This window comes from Silurus aristotelis (genome assembly GCF_946808225.1).
Source record: "Silurus aristotelis genome assembly, chromosome: 28".
Taxonomy (NCBI): domain Eukaryota; kingdom Metazoa; phylum Chordata; class Actinopteri; order Siluriformes; family Siluridae; genus Silurus; species Silurus aristotelis.
This window is the reverse complement of record NC_139601.1, coordinates 3061813-3079889: the sequence shown is the minus strand read 5'-3', so window position 1 is coordinate 3079889 and position 18077 is coordinate 3061813. Positions and strand designations below refer to the sequence as shown.

Below are 18077 nucleotides of genomic sequence, written 5' to 3'. Positions count from 1 at the left end.
TTAAGTTGCAGGTGCTCCATTTGCATACGAGAACATGACTGACACTTATGACTCTTACGATTGACTCGATGGTCAATACGATGGCACAATAATACATTCTTGACACATGTCCACACTTGAGGTGGCGTGGGCTTAAAGGAAAAGAATAGACTCTGGTAAAATGTTCTGAAAAAGTTAATCAGAATTTTTGTCTGTTTACAGTTACTTTTAAAGGGGCTGAGCAATCACAAAATAAGTTTGTTTTTTCGTACTTTTCTAGCTACTTAATTAGAATAAAATGAAATGGTCAATTCAGAAACCCATTCAAACCTGAAAACGACTGAAAAATGAGTTATAATCAGTTTATAATTAGAATGAAAATAGTAGCATGGTGGGCGGGGCCCACGTCGGCTCGGCTAGGCTAGGAACATACCTGGATGACGATCTCCTCCTCGATGCGTTCGGTGCAGTTGAGTCTCTCGACCACGTGATCGGAGCCGCTGTACTCTAAGACGGCGCTCCCGACTTTGACTTCCCTTTTAAACATGCTGACCACGAAATCCCCGTTGAGTAAATATTCCCCACGGCTGTTGGCCACGGCTGGGAGAACAAAGGAAGGGAAAAAAATGTAAGAAGAAAGAAAAAATAGTGTCAAATCAGCATATGTTTATAGCCTCGATGCAGGTAAGCGCTCATCTGGAACTCTTTCGAGTGCGCGAGGCTAATACAGGATCGTCTTATTTCACTTTTATTAGGCTGTGTTTCATTTTTATGCCGAACACGTCAGTGCGTAAAAATTACCAGATTTGTTTTTCAATAACAGGTCAAAGCGCAAAAAGAAGGAATGTATTTTTTTTCGATTTTATTTATATTTTTATTGTAAAAATGTGTCCCGGATGTATTATTGCATCGTAAGGTATAAGAGCCAATCATGCAACGGTATGCAAATATAGGACCTGCAACATGAAAAAGGGGAGGAGCATGTGAGATTTAATGATTGTTAAGGCATACATAGTTCTGCTCATTTTAGTACACTTGATGTGATGTGATGTACAATGAAAGGAACTGTGGTAAAACCTGAGATGTTTTATGAATTAGAGACAGTGGCATTGCGTAAAAGACAGGAGGTGGAGCTGGAGGTAGCAGAGCTGAAGATGTTGAGATTTTGGAAGTGACAACGGTGGACAGGATTAGAAACGAGTTTATTAGAGGGACAGCGCATGTTGGACGTTTTGGAGACAAGGTGAAGGAGGCGAGATTGAGATGGTTTGGACATGTGCAGAGGAGGGACATGGGGTATATCGGTAGGAGTATGCTGAGGATGGAGTTGCCAGGAAGAAGGTGAAGGAAGACCAAGGAGGAGGTTTATGGACGTGGTAAAGGAAGTCATGCAGATAGTTGGTTTGAAAGAGGCAGATGTAGAGGACAGGGTAGTATGGAGACAGACAATAAAGCTAATTGGGCTAAAGTAGTTTGGCATTCCTCGGAGGAGCCGGCTGTTTCTTTAATGCACACATTCACATCCACTAATGCGATTATGTCGCCTATTTCCTGCATTACTTTCCTCACCATTTCACACATCACACATCCCAGAGCCTTTTCTCAAAAAACCCTGCAAATCACATCCCACAACCCTCACTCACTCACACACTCAAATACACACATAGTTATCATCTCCAGGGCACAGTGACCTCCTCATGCCACAAGAGTGGTTTTTTTTTTCCTCCTGAGGCTCACAGAAAGTTCCGGCCCATTAAAAGTGCGAGCACGTGCTCAGCACACGATTAGACAGCTGGCCGGAACCTCTCGCGTCACGTGACGACACACGCCGGACTCCTCAACCTGACCATGAGAAAGTTTTTCCTGTACAAAAATTCCACTTCGCTACTCTGAGAAAAAAAATCAGGATCGTCCTCAAACAGGTCGAGAACAGATTCTGGTTCGGAGGCTGGAATTTTTTTTTTCGGTGTCGGAAAGTTAGTAATCACACAGCAGATGGGGGACAAAAGGAAAAGTCGGATTGTTTTTCCTATAAACTGTAAGCAATTGTGGTTTATAGAAGTAATAACATAGCAGATTGAAGTTGACTTTATTTCTTTTCCAAACCAAAGCAAATTCTGGAATAACATGACTCTAGTTAAAGGTTATTCTTTTCCCCATTTTATAGAAGTTCCTTCCAGTCAGTAAATCCCTTTCAGGAAACAGAGGCAATCCAAAGATCACTATCATCATTATCACTATCTTATAGTTCCTTTGGTTAGATATGGGGTTTTTCACACGACTCTAATGTTGGAACTCGGATCCTTCCACTATAAAGAAACCTGTATACGAGATCTTTGTTCTGCGATTAGTTCTTCTTGAGGACACTTCTACCTTTATGGTTATGAGTGATTAACTTTATGACTACTAGTGTCTAATCAGTTTTAATTTGACGTCAGATCATCACAATCTGTTCTCTATAAGGTCAGAAAACTTGGCTGTATTATGTTTCTGTTTTTCAGTTTAACATCTGGCAAGTACGTGTTTTGTGCAACAGATGTGTGTCAGACCTTATTCAAATACGATAATACACACAACAATTTGATCAATAATGCATGGTTTATACAAGATACAAGACCTTAGGTAAAACATTTACACACACACACACACACACACACACACACACACACACGCTCATCTACGCTGCATCCTATTAGTCTAATTTTGCTCCAGGCGCTCGACTGCGCGTCTCCGTTTTTCCTCCCAGCCTGGAAGTCTCGAGGTCATGTGCTCTCCCAGTAGCGAGTCAAACGTGTGGAGGAAGCTCAAGTTTCCTTCAGATGTCCTTCTGTTTGCAATGGGGGTGATAAAGGATGTCATAGTATCCTTTAAGGAAGAGTATTGTATCGCTTGGTGACACCCACGCACAACGATTAGGAAGGAAATCCACCAGGGTTTCCATAAAAAGACGTTTATTAGCTTAGAAGCTGCCAATTATAGCTGTTTTCTGGGAACTTCACCAGGCGTTTCTCAGAGCTCTACTCACCGAGGTAGTTATCATCCTCTGGTTTATCGGAGTAGCTGTGCTGTCGCACGTCGATGTTGGTAGCACCGCTGGGGATTCGCACGACAACGTTGTAACCTATGAAAGAGACAGAGGACTAAATAAATAAATAACAACTCTGATTTGTGTGTAGGAAAAAAAACAGTGTAAATGCTTGAATGGATGAATGACTGGATGAGTAAGAGTGTGTGTGAATGAGTAAGAGTGAGTAATTGAAAGGATGAGTGAGTGTGTAACTGAGAAGTGAGTGAGTGAGTGAGTGAGTGAGTGAGTGAGTGAGTGAGTGAGTGAGTGACTGAGTGAGTGAGTGAGTAAAGGAGTAAAAGATTGCATAATAGAATGTGAACATGTGAGTGTTTGAAAGAGTGAATGTGTGAATGAGTGAGTGTGTGAATGAGTGAGTATGTGAATGAGTGTGTAAATGAGCAAATAAGTGTGTGAATAAGTGTGTAAACGAGTGAGTGTGTTAATAAATGTGTGAATAAGTGAGTGTGTGAGTAAATGTGTAAATAAATGAGTGAGTTTCTGATTAAGTTTGTAAATGAGTGGGTGAGAGTGTGAATAAGTGTGTTAATTGTGTAAATGAGTAAATAAGTGTGTATGTAAGTGTGTAAATGAGTGAGTGAATGCGTAAATAAATGAATGAGTGTGTAAATGAGTGGATGAGTGTGTGAATAAGTGTAGAAATGAGTAAATAATTGAGTGAATAAGTGTGTAAATGAGTGAGTGTGAGTAAATGTGTAAATGAGTGAGTGACTTTGTGAGTAAGTGAATAAATGTGTAAATATTCATGAATTAATTCATTAATTTATAAGTGAGAATATAAGTATATGAGTAAATATGTGAGTGAATATGTGAATAAGTGTATGAATGAATGAATAAATGAATGAGTGAATGTATGAATGAATGAGCATATAAGTATGTGAGTGAATATGTGAATGGCTGAGTTTGTGAATAAGTGATTAAATGAGTGTGTAAACACATGAATGATTGTGACTGTGAATGAGCGAGTGAAGGAGTGAGTGTGTGCATATGTGTGAGCGTGTAATCGAACAAATAAATAAATACATCAGAACCACAGTAAGAACGTTTTGTGTACTGTAATGAAGCCTACCATAGTGCACAGTATTTAACGTCCCAGCCACTGTCTTGCAGGACGAGTTGTCTCCCCCACACACTCCACATTTATCTCTCCTGGCCTTGGAGTTTAAAATATGATCACAACCTGCTTGCTGCAGGAACACAGTGCAAATATGGAAGAGAACTCAGTTCCAACACGTCATGAATTATGGTCCGGGGGTGAAACTTCAGAGACATTAACTCCAGCAACATGCTCATGTTACACGATATTCAACAAACAATACGAACAGAGACTGATGAACATAGTATGGGAGTAAATATGGTAAGCATTAAGAGCCTCTGAGGAACTTGTCATACTTCTCAAGATGGAGTAGTGCTACATGGGAAAAATCAAGCTCACCCTGCACAGGCCTTGGACACAGATGTCGCTGGTATCGGGGCCACAAGGGGTGCCGTCGATCACCCGGTCCTTGAGCTGATAGTAGGCTGTGTTTCCTGCCACTCTGCAGAAGAGCTTGCAGCGGTCCTTCATTAGAACTTTGCAGGAATAAATAAAAGGCACAGGAACATCAAACGGGTTCCAAAAGCAATTCAAGGGATAATTTCTACACATCTACAGAATCTACACTTAATTATACATATATATTTTTTACGGAAGCTTTCATTATTCATACAGTGCATCAGGAAAGTTTTCACAGTGCTTCAGAAGTTTGTTTGAAATCTTTGCAAATGTATTAAAAATAAAAAACGGAAAAAAATCACATGTACAGATTTTCACCAGCTAATACTTTGTTGAAGCACCTTTGGCACCAATGAAGTCTTTTGGAGTATGATGCTACGAGCTTGGCCACCTATTTTGGTGCGGTTTCTTCCATTCTTTTTTTGCAGAACCCCTCAAGATCCATCTGGTTGGACGGGGAGCATCGGTGCACAGTCATTTTCTCAGCCAGATCTCTCCAGACATGTTCCATCAGGTTCAAGTCTGGGTTCTGACTGGGCCACTCAAGGACATTCACATACTTTCCAGATGCACTGTATCTAAACCTTTAGTACAAACTGTGAATTTGGTGTCTCTCTACAGGAGATTGTGACGCTAAAGCTGTATTTATTTAGCACAATGAAAAGGAAGCTAGCAGCTAGCTAGAACTGCGTACTGTTACTGGAAAAATAGTTGGCGAATGAAAGCGAAGTCTTACTTCCGCTGTACTTGGGGACCCAGCGCACGCTCGGAGGTAGACCGTTGATGTTAAAATGGCGGCCATCGAAAGAAGCGCACTGCTCCTCCCTGAAGTCTCTTCTCTGCTTAAAACACGGCTCTGAGTTACAGGAGCGAAACTTCATCCTGCGCCCCACGCAGTACTGCCCCCCATTCCTGGGACTGAAAAAAAAGCCATTTTATTAAACGTATTTATCAAATTTATCATAATGAATTATTTGGATTAGGGTGGTCAAGAGAAAGGATACTCATGAGAAATATTACTGAATAGCTTCCCATGGGTTATACTTCAATTACAATAGCAACAGAAATGTAGCATCAAATTAACCAAAAAGCATTTGAAGGACAAGAAGAATCCAACAAGGGCTTACACGGGTCTGTTGCAGTCCCGGGTGGCGATCTTGATTCCTCCTCCGCATGTTCGTGAGCAGGAGCCGAAGGGACTCCACACGCCCCATTCACCATCCACAGGGCCTGAATCATGCTCCTTCGGGATGCATACGCCATGCTTACATTGCTGTTTAAAGTCGGAGGTCAGGTTAGTTTTAGCATGAAGTATTACTGAAGTATTTCCATTTGATGAGAATTTTACTTTTACTTCACTACATTTCAAAGTCAAATATTTAACTTTTTTACTCAACTACACTTAAAATCAGTCGTTTCTTTTTATTTATGAGTGGACAAATATTTAACTGGTCAAACACGCAGTAAGTCACCAATCAGGGTCGAGCGCACGTGTTTTAAACTTGTTCTGATTGGCGCTTGGTGTTGGTGATTGGCTCGTGGCCTTATTGGTGCGATTTCCAATCAGATATCAATCAGTGTTTGACTCATTAATATCATTCTTTTGTGCTAAGAGTGACATTTTTACATAAACTGAGTTGAGCAAGAGTTTGTGTACTTCGTCCACCACTGTCATAAAGTAACTGTTCTGGGCCGGTATACGTCATTCGAACAATTCCAAGAAGCTCCTAGCATGTTAGGATCGGCCATTTCTCAAGCTCGACTCCCACAAACTGAGTCGGGAGGAGATTCAGTACTGAGTAAACAGCAGAAGACGTATATTACTGGTTTCATACTCTGAAAATTGTTTGGAGCTTCCAGGTGATGTCATGTGGTGCTAAATTTACTACTTGCCATTCCATGACCACAGTCAGTGCCATCAGCCCAGGGCATGTGCTGGGTCCGACAGCCACGCTGAACCCCTTCTGGACTCGTGCACCAAAGCCTTCGACACTGCATCTGCACACACACAGACACACACACACACATTCTGTTAGCCCTCGGTACCACCCCCACATAAACATACCCAACTTACACACACACATAGTAACCATCCCTCTCTGACAGGACTTACTCCTTTAAACAAACACACTGTACACTGTTTATCACTGTTATATAACTACTACTCAGAACTGGAACCTAAAATAGCTCCCCTCCATTCCATGTCCATGTTCAGAGCAATAGTCAATACAGTGAACATTACCGCGACTCTCAGTACGGAGATAGATACGTTTTGTTGTGTTCTAATGCCCTGTGAGAATCACGGGGTACATTACTACTGTGGTATTTATCAACATGGCAGAATCTGTAGAAGTTCGGCTTGTGGCTTAGGCTAGCTGGAATTAGTTGTACAGATTTCTGCTAATTTAACAACGAGAATCTACTATACATCCAAACTGCACCTTGGACTTGGAAATCTCATCATTTGCATGCCTCAGTTTACTTTATACACTGTGCTCTGTGTTATTTATGCACTGTGCTCTGACCCAGTCGTCTAGCCGTCTCAATTTTGCCCTTGTCAAACTCGCTTAAATCCATACGCTCGCCCATTTTTCCTGCTTCTAACCCGTCAACTTTGAGGACAAAATGTTCACTTGCTGCCTAATAAATAAATCCCACCCACTAACAGGTGCCATGATGAAGAGATCATCAGTGTTATTTACTCCTAATGTTATAATGTCAGTGTGTATGAGCCGTTGTTTTTTTTTTTTTTTTTTTTTGTTAAAACCTCCAAAATCTGATCACAATCAGTGCAAAAAAATGTTTTCTTACCATATATGGGCAGACCTGTGTGCCAGGTCCAAAAATGAGTTCGCATTGTTGATTGACGCTGTATATGTGCCCAGGGAGCTGCTGGGGCACGGGGTACGGCCGGGACACGGGCTCGTCGAGTAAGCACTCGCCATACCCTGTGCTGGTAAGAAACGATGAAAAAAACGACTTCAAGAAAAAGACAAAACAAAGAGACAAATAAGACACGAAAGAAAAACACATGCTGAGTGTGTGTTATGGGGACTGAGCATCTAATTCATGTTTAATTAAAATAAAATAGAGGGACTGAAGCTGGTGGAGGGAATTTGGTGATAAAATTCAGCTTGTTGCTTATAAAACGTGGAACAGACTGTCTGCGAAAAAAGTCTGTTTACAAACTGTGAGCACACGAGTGGGTAGAAGTCACAGGCAGAGGTGGGAAGTAATGAAGTACTTACTGTACTTAAGTTGATTTTTCTGGTATCAGTAACTTTTTACTTTCACTCATTCCATTTTTACTTAAATATCCGTATATTTTCTACTTCTTACATTTTGCAACCATTGCTTTTTTTTTTTATCTATTAGGGGACATGATCATCATTTTTACTTCTCATTGAAGCATCATAGTTTTCAGTCTATAAACCAGTTTCTTGTCATTGTGTGGCTTTTTCAATCTACCACACACCACAGACGTAGGTTATGAAGCTCACAATGAGCAGGCAGAAGGCAACAAGAAGTCTGAGGTTAACGTGGATGAGACAGAGGGAGTCAGTGATGTAAACACGACACATAATAGAGACGTTCCCGATCACCTGATCACCATCATCTTTTCTCTGCTTGTGTTCTATATGGTGGATGTTCAGCCTGGAAACATTCAAAACCCAAACTTCTGTGTGTGAGTGAAAAAGTCTAGTCAGTACTTCATGAGTATCTCTACTTCTACTTGAGTGTAGGATGTGTGTACTTTTGCCATCTCTTATTATAGGAAATCAGGGTATACAACGAGCAGGACATACTCAAGGAACTCGGTGATGTATTTCCTGCTGCATTTGGACCACATCCAGGGGTTGGTGTAGTAGTTGAGCGTGGGGGCCATCACGTGCTGCTGAAGCTTAACACCGTCCTCTTTACACTTATTACTGTCATCATGGGGCATGTTAAACCTGCAAAACACGAGACACACATCAGAGACTTTCAAAAGGTTTACAGATATAGAATAGTTCCTTTCTACATGTGGGTGAGCGCTGCATTTCAGCGAACAGTATCAAAGCTGTTTGGGCAGCAGAGTGGTTAGAAGGAGGTCATGTGGGAGAACAGAGACAGCAGGAGCAAAGTGTGATGTGTACAGCTTTGCACCTTATAGCGCCAGGAGCTCAATCCCCTGCTCGGTGAGGTCCCAGGCCTCCACCGGATAAGAAAGGAATTCTAAAATCCCATGTTGTGCACGTGGTGGAAATAAAGGAATGATTATGGTACCAAGAGAAGTTGTTTAAAAATCTATATACTGTGTGATATAGTATATAATATGTGCCTGATATCACTTATGTTACACCGAAATAGTTCAATTCTCCATGGCTAGGATTTAAAGATAGCTTATTTTCCACTTATAGAGTATATGGGCAGAAAGATACATGAGGATGGGTTCCCCTTTTGAGTCTGGTTCCTCTCAAGGTTTCTTTCCTTGCCACAGTCGCCACGGCTTGTGCATCAGGGATAAATGCACACCATTCACCTTGACTGTTGATTTCTGTAAAGCTGCTTTAAAACAATGTCTGTTGTGAAAAGCTCTATAGAAATAAACTTGACTTGACTTGACTTGACTTAAAGCATGATGTTTACTTCGTCAAAGCGATAAATGTGTGTGTCAGAGGAATCATGTGTAAGCCTTCACTGTCTCAGTTTGGTAAGTGTCATGATATAAGCTATAAACTCTGTAAATGCCTAATAATCAAACCCTCACGAATGTATGTTGCAGTTTGTTTAATCTGCAATTTTAAAAGAACGCATAGCGGAGACAGAATTGAATTTACCATCTACCAGACACAACAAATTACAGATTAGGCTCATGAGGGTTTGCTTTTCAAGCATATACATGGTGTGATAAAGCTCAAGCAACATATTTCACTGATCCAAAGTCTACTTTGAGCTGACTTGAGAAGATTGGAGAAAGGTTTGAACAGGGTAGAGCCATGGTGAACATTTTAAAAGTGTGACATGACAAACAAAAATAGAGAAACCTGCAAGGAAAAAAGAACATTGTAGACCAGTGGATAAAATATGGGACTGAAACCAGATAAAGCATGGGGCCTAGAAAGGAGGAATTCAGTGACCATGATCATGTGTAATCAATGTGAAATGATTAGGTGTCAGGAGAAATAGCACTGGAAATGAAAAGCAAATTTAAGAAGTTAATGAGGGTAGAAGGTTTTGTATTAGTTGAGAAATATTTTGGATTAATAAAGAAAACCAAAGATCAGTCAAATAAACCAGAGAAAAACCCTGGGACCAGTAGATAAGGTTTAAGGCAGGGAAAATAATGAGAAACATGTAAATCCTCGTTATGATGCAGCAAACGGTAAAACTCTTGGTGTAGAAGATTCTGGGGCCGGGGGAAAAAGACTAGTGATGTCTAGGTCCTGGACATTTAGTTAAATCTACAGATTAAAATTTGTGGATCAATAGAGAGTGAAACAGACTGAAACAAATGAAAAATTTGAAGGAGTGAATAAGGCTGGAGAAAAGGAAAGCAGATTTCGGAACAGTATAGAATACATTTAATTAGACTTGATAAAAAATACAGAGAGCAAAAAGGAAGACTGTGGATTAATTGAGAAGAATCCCAGTCGAATAAATGATTGGTTGAAATAAATATATATATTTTTTTAAAACAGCAAAGTCTAGAGATCAGTGGAAAAGCCTTTGAGCAGGGATTATATGGAGGAAAGGTTTCCAAAACCAGTGTGGAACTAGTGTAGAAATTCAAGGTTGGAAAAGAGATTAGAGACTAATACATAGATGTCAATGAATCCAAAATCCTCAAGGTTAAAGATCAAAGACCAAAGACCTTGGGGAAAAGACTTTCATGTGGACCACAGAAGACAATGAAGAACCAGTATAGAAGGCAAGGCTGCTCAAGCAGGACATGTGGCGGAAAAGTACAAGAACATTGACCCTAGCGATTTTCTGGTCCTGGGGGACCTTGTTTTGTTTCATTTTGTACTGTACTATATATATATATATATATATATATATATATATATATATATATGGCTAAAATGATTACAAAGGCTTACCTGACTTCACTCAAACAGTTTTAAGTAAAACAACAAATATCAGTCAATAAAAAATTATTTGTTATAGCCTTAGAAATCAGTGTTGGAAATCAATGTTAGTAAAAGTGATCACTTACACATGGCCGAGCTCATGAGCGATAGTGAACGCGGTACTGAGGCCACTATCCTCGCTGATGCTGCAGCTCCTGTATGGATCGCACACTGTACCTAACTCGGCAAGACCTGGCAACACAGACAATTGTCCGTATTATTAAAGTTTTAATGAAAATGTATAGAAACAGTAAAATAAAATAAAAAACAAATAAATCAAAAAAGAGAGAAAGAATTACCTAAAGTGTCACACTTGTCTTTTGCCCGACAAATATCCTGCCTGTAGAAGCAAACAAGTAACACTTAGACACAGCGAATACACAAACACACACCTGAGCCTAGGATCGATTCAACTTCAATTTAGAAAGACTCTACGTAAACTTATGCTAACTGTTGTCTCGTATGCCCTAGTTAGCCATGTTAGCATTTTGGCTAACCTTTCCTGCTAAGAGGAAGGAAAAGCGGTGGGACCTGGTGATGAGGATAGCCGTGTCGTAGTGGTCATGATGTTCGTCGTCGAGGTTGTTCTGATCAAGCTGCCAGACGCAGAAGTTCTTTAAAGTGGCTTGTGCGTTGTATGAGATAACCGGACCCTTCTGTGGGAAGAAAAAAAGAGATGTATACAAGCAAGCGATCAGTCAGCCGTACAAAGTTTTAGCTGGCATTCATTAATAAAATATGGAGTGATGGAACTAACTTAAGTTTGTCTGTGCAGCCATGTAAAATATATATTAGAATGTTGACAGAGCGTTATCTTACCAGCTCGTTGTTGATTATGACTAGCTTCACAATGACAATGTTGATCAAATTGCCAATGCTGGGATCCTTATAGATCGAGGAAACCTAGATGGAAACAAAGAAAAAAGAAAACAGACTTGTGTGAGTAATTTTGGATCAGAAGCATGTGTGTGTGTGTGTGTGTGTGTGTGTGTGTGTGTGTGTGTGTGTGTGTGTTTGTGTGTGTGTGTGTGTGTGTGTGTGTGTGTGTGTGTGTGTGTGTGTGTGTGGTTAGAAATACATTGGATGGATTCGATCCTGACTTTTACATACTAACATGAACATCTACATTAGCTTTTGCAGATCTAGCCCTAAATAAATGCTTTGTAATGTTAATAGGTTTCAATGAGCGATGACTTTTTAACACCTTTAATGTTAAAAATTAAGTTTTTAACACTGTTTTGAATTAGTCCAAAAAAAAAAGAAAATAGGATACAGTGCTTGACATTGACCTCCAGGGAGTTACAATTCAGTGCCTGAAAACGTTTTTATTTGTCCTCAGATAACTCTAATAAATGCAGCTGCATGAGTCTAAGATTCTCAAGAAGAGCTCACACAGCAGTTCTATTTATAATACTTTTGTTCAGCTGCTGCGGAAATATTTCTCGGCTGTAGAGAAAGTTGATTGTCCTCCTAGTAACCTGTAGAGATTGCAGCCAAGACAGAAGTAGGTCAACTTCGCCTGCCTGGCAGCCATGACAAAAAACATCTCCAGCATGCATTTTATGTGACCGTTCCTGATTTACATTCATTAAATCTGTCAAAGGAGTAAGTGTTGTAGGATTGTAGTTAGTTTCTGCGCTAATACTTGGATGCCGCTTGCAGGAAAAATAATGCCAAGTGACAGAACTTACAATAGACATTAGGGTTAGAACGTAGTGTTGGAGATTGCTCCTGTGATGCTCCACCATCTTGTAGTCAGCAACTACCATGACTTCCACGTAGCGTGGGTAGGAGAGGAAGCGCTTTGCTCTCCGGTGAAGCCCTGAGTCACTGCTGCTGTCATTACTCGAAGCCTGGTTGCCTTCGGTTGAGTGTAAAGAGCCGGAGAGAACACTTGCGCTGAGACTTTCCAGGTCCGACAACAAGCTCCCAGGCACCACGTTCTTCTCAGCAGCATCTTTATGACCTGGCATGTAAACACAATCATGTTACAAACTCATTAGATTCTTGAAAAATAGTACATGATTGGACAAAACTGCAAACCCAATATCCACTGTACACCAAGCAAAAACAATCCATGTAAACCCCTGAAGGTACTATGCAGACCCCTATGAGAGAGGGTTTTACCATTGTCCTTCTCCAACTGGCAAAAATCTAGAACCATTAAACATCCAAAGATCCTTGTGGAACATTTTTCTGAGATTGTAAAATCTTTCAAAAAGAAAAATCCATCCTGTATATACATTTTTATATTAAATTCTTTATTGACCTTATATGTCACCGGACTAGTAGCTAATAGTGGTACTCTATTTCAAGCAAGCAATGCAGCAGCGCTTTAGACCTCTGCTTGAAAATTAAATAAATAAATAAATAAAATTTTCATGAGCTCATCATCATATTTGCTTGCTAACTAGCGAGTCTCTGGTGTTACTCGCAACTGCATCGAATAGCTGCTCTGCATTCCAGAACTTCGAGTCCATTGACTTCTCAGGGGAATAACAATAATACAACACCAACCAGTTTTAGGGTCCTTTAAAAGATCAGGACTGGACTTGAAGAATGCATATTGCACTAAACTAATATTTATACATTGTTGTGAACTCTGCAGTTTAAGCAAACATTCCAATTCTGTAGGCTTGCATCAAATAACTCCTCAACTGTGTGGCATAAAAGACAGCAGACACAAATAAAAGGCATTGGCTCTCCGGTGAAGTGTTTAGGGAAGATGTTTTGCGGTTTAGGTTGCGGTTTTCGTCTGCTTCGAGGCTAAGTATGAACTCAGGTTCATGCTAGGGGAAGTTGGCATCTCGCCTGAAAAAACCCTGCCGTGATCTGGGATTCAACGTGGGTTTTTACACTTTGCTAAAGGTCTTCATTGTGTTTTAACAATGACTGGAAGAAGAAAGGAACCAAATACCAAAATTCTTGTACTTTTATACCGACACCCCCAAAATGAGGCGAGAACAATAGTTTTTTTGTGAGTGAACACAAGTAGCACCTTGCTACTGTAAAACAGACACCACAATAGGCCTTTTAATAAACCTTCCCCTTATCTTGAACACCGTATTAGCCTTGGTGAAATATAAATGTCATTACATACTGAAATATCTGCAGGGGAGAAAATAAAGTGGCAACACAAAAGGAAGAAGTGTGTGGCCCTCGTGCACTACATTACACACCATTCAAATTTATTTTTCCTAGTGATAAATTTGCAAACACTTCGGCCCATTCGGCACTTTTCCGGCCTCTGAGCCGTTCGCTGTGGTACGGTTTGTATTGTGGCTATCAGGTTCCCTTATCTGCAGGCCACAGGAAGTGCAAGAGTCAACAGGATTCTGTGGCAATAAACTGAGATGGAAGCCGATACCAGAAACATTAGGAATTATTCTTTCCTGTTGCAATAAAAAAAAGGGCTTTCCAAGCTACATTTGGGGGCAGCCTTTTTAAAATAGAAATGAAATAAACCATAAATAGGATCAGATTTTTTTTAATCTTTAAACATTACAGTTCTGCAAAGAGGAAAGAAACTGTTATAAAAGGATCTTGTACATGAGCTCAGATAGCTAAAACTCCTATTTACATCTATTTCCCCCCTACCACCACGATTTATTTTTGTTTTTGGAGGGGGAAAAAAATATTTTTGGTGTAAAAGAAAAAAACAGTTAACAAAATTAAGCTAATGATGGTGCTAAACTTTTCACAAAGCTAAGGTAACAAAAATAAAACGTTAGCACTATCTAAGTATCTAGCAATTTAAACAATAATATTTGGGAGAGTTGTATATATTTTTTGGACAAATAAAATAGCATCTAACTTTTCAAGCTAAGACAATGAAACACTTAACAAAGGAAGATTAACGCTAGCTGAATTAGCTGAAGTAATGAAGACTGTAGACCTGAGTGTGTGGAGCAGAAGTTGCTGATGTGGCACATTAAATGCTAATCGCTGAAATTACAAAGACTAACATTTAATTAGCTGGGTAGAGCAAATAAAGGCACTAATTTAGGATTTTAGTATTTACTATAATAACACGTTTGTGTAACTAATGAAGGTGAACCCAGGTGATATATTAACACTACATGAGGTCATGTATATTAACAATGAAGGTAAAGGTGCATTTTACTTGTCACATGTACATTACAGCTTGGTGAAATTATTTTTTTCACATATCCCAGTGATGTTAGAAAGCTGAAGTCAGAGCACAGGGTTGGCAATAATACAGCAACCCTGGAGCACAAAGGGCTAAAGGCCTTGCTCAAGGATCAAAAGTGGCAGCTTGGTCATACTGGGGCTTGAACCCTCGACCTCCTGATCAGGAACTGAGCCTTAACCTCTGAGGTTCCAGTTGCCACACAACTGAGTGATCTGAGGTAAAATAAATTACTGCTGATTGAGTGACCTGGGGTAATATAGATTATTGCTGACTAAGTGATCTTGAAATCAAATAGATTACTGCTGACAGTGTGATCTGAGATAAAATAGATTACTGCTGACAGAGTGATTTGAGGTCATATTGATTACTGCTGACTGAGTAATCTGAGGTAATATAGATTACTGCTGATTGAGTAATCTGAGATCAAATAGATTACTGCTGACTGAGTGATCTGAGATCAAATAGATTACTGCTGACTGAGTGATCTGAGATCAAATAGATTACTGCTGACTGAGTGATCTAAAATCAAATAGATTACTGCTGACTAAGTGATCTGAGATCAAATAGATTACTGCTGACTGAGTGATCTGAGGTAATATAGATTACTGCTGACTGAGTGATCTGAGGTAATATAGATTACTGCTGACTGAGTGATCTGAGGTAATATAGATTACTGCTGACTGAGTGATCTGAGGTAATATAGATTACTGCTGACTGAGTGATCTGAGATCAAATAGATTACTGCTGACTGAGTGATCTGAGATCAAATAGATTACTGCTGACTGAGTGATCTGAGATCAAATAGATTACTGCTGACTGAGTGATTTGAGGTCATATTGATTACTGCTGACTGAGTGATCTGGGATAATGTAGATGTGCATTATGTGATCTGAGGAAATGAAGGCGATAGGACTAACTAAATAGACTTATTAAAAGATCTAATTTAACATGCTAAGGTAAAAGAGTTTGGTAAAAGTCATTTTGTTTGAACTACAGTATCCCACATCATGTTAATTACTATGAGAATTTGTAAAAAAAAAAAAAAAAAAAAGAAAAGAAAAGAAAAACAGCACAGACCATCAAATCGGAAATGAAGTTGCTAAGCACACCACAAATAATTTATAATCACAGATGTGGGGTTAAGGGCCTTGTTTAGGGGCCCAGCAATGGGAGCTTGGTGTGGCTTGGACTTGAACTCGACCTTCGTAGACAAAGTCCAATGCCTTAACCTTAACAAAGTCCACTGCCTTAAATTCCTAAGAATCATAATATAATCTCAACAGAGAGCGAGAGAAAAAGATGTAACTTTCTCACCTGCAGTATCACATGACGATTCATCTTCTTTGGCACTCTGGTGAGCATCTTTTCTGTACACGATATGAGGTTTGATGTGTTCTTCTTCATAATGCTCTCCATTGTAGCTGTGAAGTGGCTCTACAAAATACTCCCCTTCTGACGACCTGAAAGTACCAAGCTGGAGAAAAAAAAAAAACACTGCCACTTCAAATGGAGCGTGCCCACAGAGGTGGGTAGAAACATTCCACAGGTTGTCGTTAATTGCCCTTGTCTTTCACAACCTCCCTCCCTTACCATCTACCCCCTCACAATCTTTATATCATGCATACATGATAATTACACAATGCATACATATATTGGATGCATATAGGCAAACTAGCCTCAAGAGGAAATCTCACATGAGTGATGATTATCAGGAAATGATGGTGATTATTATTTTTTTTTTTTTTGTGAAAGCCGATGAGGTGGAAAAGTGCTGACTCTGTAGATCTGAGTTCCTTTATAAGAAGTGTGGATTCTCGCACCCTTGAAGAAAGCAAAGGAGCTGAAAAGCTCAAATAGGTTAAGTAGAAAGGCTGCAATAGACTAAAAGAGTTCCACACAGTGATAGATCACCAGAGTAAGTGTAAATTCAGACAAATGTTTGGCGAGATTGCGAAGTCCCTCCCATCAGCCAGCTCTTGTCTATCCCACAAAAGCTCCCTACCAAATTGAGTCCTCCGAAACACTTGAATCCATCACACCTTTTGATTCTCATGCTAGAAAAGTGCTATCTGCCCTCTTCTGCATACATTAACTCATGTTTGCCTTTACACTAGGCATTTAAGGGCATCACGTGAGCTCTGTTATGCATAGGATGACTGGATCTGGACTCTAACCAATCACTTCCAACCACAAGATATACTAACACTTTTGGACCACTCATAAACCCTCACCTTTAAACTTTCATTCTGTCCTTGAACCAGCCAACAGCGAACGTAATAAAGAACTGTTGAATGATATTATCTACTTCCCCCCAAAAAAGACCCCCACATCGTCCTATGCTGTCACCAACAATAGCGTCACAAGCCAGTGTTATGCAAAAGAAACTCATTGTCATTGGGAACACATCATGTTTGCCAATGAAAGTCCTTTAATTTCAATCGTTCGTGCTTCCCTAAGTGCAGGTCTGAAGAACGTTTAGACGGCACTGGTCTTTCTAAGAACCCGAGGAAAGAAAGTACAGGAAGCTCCGAGGAACGTTCCAACAATAACAGCGCTCTGGAGAGTGCTAAATTCCACGTCAAAATACACTTCTGTGGTTCTTACTCAGCAGAACATGGCCAGGATCCCAGGCCACATTCCTATATGCCAGCTCTAATAAACCTATTAAACCCGCTCTTTAAGTAATCACTGATTAAATAAGTAGGCTGGTCTTAATTTCACCCTCGAGAACTACAATTAGATACACTTGAAATATATTCTGATGGATTTTCATTCTTGGGAAACCTCCCCTTGGTCTGTCTCAGTGAAAACAGAATGGGTAACATGAATAAGGTGTTTCTGCGCACTCCAAACTAAGGATGGACCGATCATCTTTAGTTGATCGACTGACGAATCAATGGATTTCATTCATTAATATACATTATCATCAGCCATGCAACATCATAACCCACTTATAACACCTCATGAATCGCTAGAAAGGTGAGACAGAATTCACTTTTATGAGGTTTGCTTTTGGGAATATTCTGTTTTCCCAAAACTAGAGATTAGAGATATGGAGAATTCATTCATTCATCTCAAAAACCCACTTGATACTGGTCAGGGTCATGGTAGAGCCAAGGCACATCCAGTATATTCAGTTCCTAGCTGTAAACAGTGGTATGTCACAGTCTAACCACACACCAAGTTCGGTTAATTGCGGAAGTTGTGTGAACGTAAATGTGCTTGAGAGAGTTTGGATGTTAAGGAAAT

At 39.9% G+C, this 18077-nt stretch overlaps 1 protein-coding gene across 1 annotated transcript in view; it reads right to left on the bottom strand.

Annotated features, from left to right (window-relative positions):
- adamts9 (ADAM metallopeptidase with thrombospondin type 1 motif, 9) overlaps positions 1 to 18077 on the bottom strand; it is a 62020-nt gene that overhangs the window by 42354 nt on the left and 1589 nt on the right. The window contains exons 3-17 of the mRNA XM_083534695.1: positions 16143 to 16302; positions 12367 to 12641; positions 11495 to 11578; positions 11207 to 11331; positions 10975 to 11015; positions 10762 to 10867; positions 8369 to 8515; positions 7374 to 7515; positions 6456 to 6560; positions 5690 to 5835; positions 5299 to 5480; positions 4503 to 4639; positions 4137 to 4254; positions 3005 to 3100; positions 413 to 579 (exon numbers count right to left, since the gene is read on the bottom strand). Of these exons, the coding sequence (XP_083390821.1) occupies positions 413 to 579; positions 3005 to 3100; positions 4137 to 4254; positions 4503 to 4639; positions 5299 to 5480; positions 5690 to 5835; positions 6456 to 6560; positions 7374 to 7515; positions 8369 to 8515; positions 10762 to 10867; positions 10975 to 11015; positions 11207 to 11331; positions 11495 to 11578; positions 12367 to 12641; positions 16143 to 16302 (2031 nt within the window). The remainder of the gene's footprint in view (positions 1 to 412; positions 580 to 3004; positions 3101 to 4136; positions 4255 to 4502; positions 4640 to 5298; positions 5481 to 5689; positions 5836 to 6455; positions 6561 to 7373; positions 7516 to 8368; positions 8516 to 10761; positions 10868 to 10974; positions 11016 to 11206; positions 11332 to 11494; positions 11579 to 12366; positions 12642 to 16142; positions 16303 to 18077) is intronic.